This window comes from Mandrillus leucophaeus, unplaced genomic scaffold, assembly GCF_000951045.1.
Source record: "Mandrillus leucophaeus isolate KB7577 unplaced genomic scaffold, Mleu.le_1.0 Scaffold46, whole genome shotgun sequence".
Lineage (NCBI taxonomy): Eukaryota > Metazoa > Chordata > Mammalia > Primates > Cercopithecidae > Mandrillus > Mandrillus leucophaeus.
Window position 1 is genome coordinate 4,171,109 of NW_012104920.1, and position 4,654 is coordinate 4,175,762.

The 4,654-nt window shown below is 57.7% G+C and overlaps 2 protein-coding genes across 2 annotated transcripts in view; one reads left to right on the top strand and one right to left on the bottom strand.

The window, feature by feature from the left end:
* Positions 1–3,154, bottom strand: part of KIF1C (kinesin family member 1C) — a 27,026-nt gene extending 23,872 nt beyond the window's left edge. Inside the window, exons 1-7 of the mRNA XM_011994748.1 lie at positions 3,032–3,154; positions 2,650–2,782; positions 2,153–2,229; positions 1,623–1,802; positions 901–966; positions 383–561; positions 182–293 (exon numbers count right to left, since the gene is read on the bottom strand). Of these exons, the coding sequence (XP_011850138.1) occupies positions 182–293; positions 383–561; positions 901–966; positions 1,623–1,802; positions 2,153–2,229; positions 2,650–2,755 (720 nt within the window). The 5' untranslated portion in view covers positions 2,756–2,782; positions 3,032–3,154. The remainder of the gene's footprint in view (positions 1–181; positions 294–382; positions 562–900; positions 967–1,622; positions 1,803–2,152; positions 2,230–2,649; positions 2,783–3,031) is intronic.
* Positions 1–4,654, top strand: part of INCA1 (inhibitor of CDK, cyclin A1 interacting protein 1) — a 25,077-nt gene that overhangs the window by 15,185 nt on the left and 5,238 nt on the right. The window lies entirely within an intron of this gene.

A 4,654-nucleotide genomic window follows, 5' to 3' on the forward strand; every position in this document is an offset into this window, starting at 1 on the left:
AGAGGGGGACAGATTGATCTGATGGGAAAATGGGGTCGGGGTGGGGCAGGGTCATGGAAGGCCTGAGGAGGCACTCAACCCAGCATGGGCAAGGAGGGCCCAAGACCTTCTACCATGTCACTGTCCCTGTTGCCAGGGGAGGTTGTGCCTGTGCCAGTGCAGGGCCGGGAAGCAGTCTCACCTTCTCCGAGTCCAGCCCAGTGAGCTGGTCATGGCAGCGCTGTGTGAAGACGATGGTAAAGACGGCATGGGATCGGCTGCTGGTCTCATTCATGTTGGTGGCAGCCACAGTCCTTGGGGGCAAAGGAAGCAGTCACTGGATCCTGCCTCTCACCTTCCCAACCCTGGCCCCCTTGCCCTCTGCTCCATCAGCCTGCCTCACCGTGCTTTATTTCCACAGTCCATGAGGTCAGCAATGTCTGCATAGGAGGTCACAGCCAACTTGGACAGGTCCTGCACGTAGGGGCCCAGGATGGGATGCTCCCGGACCCGCAGAGAACCCCGACTCTTGGGGTTCAAGAGGTCTCGTACCCGCTCACAGTAGATCTCCATATAGCTCACCTGAGTGGGAGAAGCAAATGAGAAGCAACAAAACCAGCAACAACAATGACAACGAAACTTAATCTGACTCCACTGGACACGATCCAGGTGACTGCAGCTAATACACAGCGCAAAGCATTCTGCAGATGCTAGCTCAGCGACCTGTCCAACAAGCCAGGAGGTGCGTCCGATCATTAGCATCTCCCAGATGAACATACAAAGCTGAAGGACAGAATCACTGCCCCAAAGTCACAGTTTGTAACCAGCAGAGCCAGGATTAGATCCCAGGCTGTCTGATTTCAGCAATGGCCCTCAGCAGTCTGGACCGCTCTCAGCCCCGCCACCAGGACCCCGGCTTACCTCCACAGAGTAGGATAGCTGAGCACTCTGGTTCTCACTAACGCGAGAGAAGAGGTCCTCACAGAGCTGGAGGGGGACACAGGGAAATACAGAGAAGCTCCTAGTTTAGGGCACACCTAAAGTATCCAGCCACAGGCCAGGCCCAGTCCCAAGTGACCCCATTTAACCCTTGCCGCAGCCCTGAGGGAGGGGTTATTCCCATTTCACAGATGGGAAAACAACCTCAGAGAGGTTCCCACTTGCCCAAGAACACAGGCTAGCGTTCAGCCAGCCAGGGCGCAAACCCCAGGCGTCCTGACTCCCAAGCCTGTGTGCCAGGTTGCTGTGCTGGACAGCCAGGGACAATTATGGTTAACTCTGTTATCGCAATTGGCGTTTCTACAGTTAACACTCTGCGATGGTACACAAGCCTGCAGGAGAACCATCCTCATAAATTATTATGAAACTAAGTAAAACAGTAATAAGTGGTAACACTGGCGCTCGAACCCAAGACTCACTGATGCCAAAACCTTGCTCTTCTCAATGAGGCTCATTGCCTCCAATAGGGACAAAGACCCTCCCACCCCAAAGGGTTGTCCAGCTTGAGTCAACCTCTCTCTCCCATCACCAGTGGCCTCAGAGCCAGGTCTCTGTTCCACAATCCTCAGATCCCGGTCCTTCCTTCCTCAGGGGGCGGCTAAAGATGTTCCTGCCCTGGCTGCCCCACCAGGTCCTAGGTGTACCTGGGGCACGATGCCCTGCTGCCCTGGCTCCTGCCGCCCCATCATGGTATAGGATTTCCCAGCCCCGGTCTGCCCATAGGCAAAGATGCACACGTTGTAGCCTTCAAAGGCGTGGAGCAGCATCTCTTCTCCAATGTCCCGATACACTTGCTGCTGAGATGCAAACTGGGGGTCCTCCGCCTAGGACAAAGCGGGGGCAGAGAAAAACAGAAGGAACCCTGGATGTCTTTATCTTTTGTGTCTGTCCCAAGAGTCTTGCTTGCATCACTGATGATTCTCCAAAGGTCCTATGTGCCCTCCCACCCTCATCATTGTCCTCATCACCCCGAGGATCCTATCCAGCCCCTGCTAGTCCTAATTACCCCAAGGGATTCTGCCTTCTTGTCATGGCCTCAATCACAGCCTAAGGGTCCTACCACCCCCATCCAGGATCATCCTCCTGGGAGTCCTATTTCTCAAAATGTCCCCTCCCCAGGACCTAAATCCACTGTCTCTCACTGCCCTGCTCTTCCCCCAGCCCAACAACCCACCGAAGTGTGTGACCAGTAGGAGTAGTCAAAGGTGAAGCTTTTGGGGGCATCCTTGCTCTGTTTAGGATTGATGATGGCTGAGGGGCAGGAGAGGGTAAAGGAAGGAAAGTCAAGGTCAGGTACTCCCAGCCCCTGCCCATACCCCCACCAGCCCCTGGAATCCAAGCATCCCCCTCCTCACCACCGCCCTGACTCATCTCTCCCCTTTAATACTCCCCACCCCCTCCAGCCACCAAAGCTAATTTTGGCTTCCTAGGACCCGCCCCCACTGGGCTGCCTCCCTGGATTGGGCAATGGAGGGCTCCAGGCCAACATTCCCCCTCCCAGAAGACTGGGAACACGGGAAAGGCCAGCCTGCCCCAGCCCCCGCCCTCACAACTAGCACCTGCTCTGCGCCCGGCACAGACCTCCTCTTAGTTTGGCCCAGCGGGACTGGCCTGTGTGGTGGGCCCGGCCTTCCCTGTCTGTGCCCAGCCAGGCCCCGGGGACTCACTCACAGGTGGTGTTGCCCTGCATGCTGACCACACACTTGGCATCCTGGCTGGTCTCACGGGCGTTAAAGGGCCGAACCCTCACTGCTACTTTCACCGAGGCACCAGCCATGGCTTCAGACACTCCTGCCCTCCTCAGCTGGAGGACAGAGAAAGGAGTGGTGGGGTCAGAGCCACTGGGGGGACCCAGACATTGCCTCCCAGCTTCTTCCCAGAACCAGTCTCTTCACATCTCCCCCAGAGCCACCCAGCCTCTCAAGGACCCAGCTCTTATTCCCCTGGCTTTCCTCCCAAATGTCAGTCTTGAGAGACTCCCAAAGGTATTTCTGCCTCTCTCCCCAGCCATATTCCACCTTGCAGGAACCTGGGCGGTCTCCCCCAGAGTTACCTGGTGTCCTGGCCCCAGACCAGGGGGGCTGTATCAGTTCTCGCTGCCACTGGCCCTCGTAGGGGGAGCCCCATCCTACTACTGGGACCTGGCCACACCAGCTGGGGCTCTGGGAGATACCCTGGTTGTGGGGGAAGAGTTGTTAGGAGGCACCTGTGGCTCCAGAGACCTGTCTGGGGTTCCCAGGTTAGAGGGCCACGGTTAGGGGGGAATAGTAGAAAAAGTATGGACAGCTGCCCCTCTGGAGTGGCAGAATGCAATGTGAATCCAAGGGCAAGGACGGCGATATTTTTACTCCTCATCACTCGCAAGTGTACTGAACGTTCAGATAGAGGAGAGAGAGAGAAAGAGGCTGGACAGAGGGCAATTCAGAGAGAGGGGCACATGGGCAGAGACGTGAGGGTGGCGGGAAGAGAGAGACGAGGGGTAGAGAGTCACAGACACCAAGAAAATGAGAGAAATAAGACAAAAGGCAAGCCTGAGGTCATGCTATGAAGGAAAAAATGGGAGAGGAAAGGAGAAAGAGACACAGCACAGCAAACACAAGCTGTTAAAGAGGCAGGAACTCCGGGGCCAAAGCACAAACTGGGAGCCCAGAAGAGAGATCAGAAGAAACTGCAAATGCAAAACCTGTCCTGAAATTCCCCACAGGGTCGGCAAGGGAGAATCCAGTTCCCACCTAAGGCCCACAACCTCCACACGCCAGGCCGGTAGTGCGGATGGGCAAAGTCCAAGGACTGTAGATAGGGCCCAGGACTGGGATCCACAGGGCCAGCTGTGTGGGCTTTAAGCCCCTTGCCCAGCCCCCAGCACTTCCTCCTCAGGATCCAGGACAATGGGCAGGGGAGGGTGGGGTCATCCTGTAGCCATCAGACCAACCCTCAGGGCTCCACCCTTGGGGTGCCCAGAAATACCTGTGTTTGAGGGTAGAAGGTCCCTGGGGCCTCCCTGAAAGGGAGAAAGAAGAGCAAAAGGAAGCCGGCTGGCCAGTGCCAGCCCCAGCCTGGGGCTAGTGCTATGGCGTCCACTGCCCTGGGGAAGGTGCCAGGCTGGAGCCCAGGAATGTGGGTGATCGGGTGCCCACACCCTGTGAGGAGAGGCTGAGCAGCCCACGCCCACGGACAACAGGGAGGAGAACCACGAAGAGGAATAAGGGATGCTAAGCCCCCTCCTGTGACCCCAGTGGGCCCCAAACTCCTGTCACACTGGGCCTCCCCCTCACCAGCCTTCCTGGGCAGAGCATGGGAGGGTGAGGGGCTGGTCTGTCCCAGGACAGGAAGGGAGTAGCTGGAATCACAGAAGCTGGCTCAGGAAGAACAGCCCTGACCCCCTAGACCCTGACCAGGGGAGGGAAGGACACTGGTGGGGACAAGCCATGGTGACGCTGTTGCTGCAGCTAATGGGACAGGGAATGGGGTGGCATGGCTGGGGGCCAGCAGGCTAAGGGAACAGAGGTAGGGACAGGGGTCAGCCGGTGCAGCTGTGAAGGAGCCGTGGGGTACAAGGAGGATACTGGGCGGCTGGGTGGGGCCGCCCGGCCCGAAAGGGAGTCTTGGGCCACCTGCAACTTGCCCACCCGGCAGTTCTCACACATGTCCCCGCCCGGCCTCCCTGGGCGGCCAT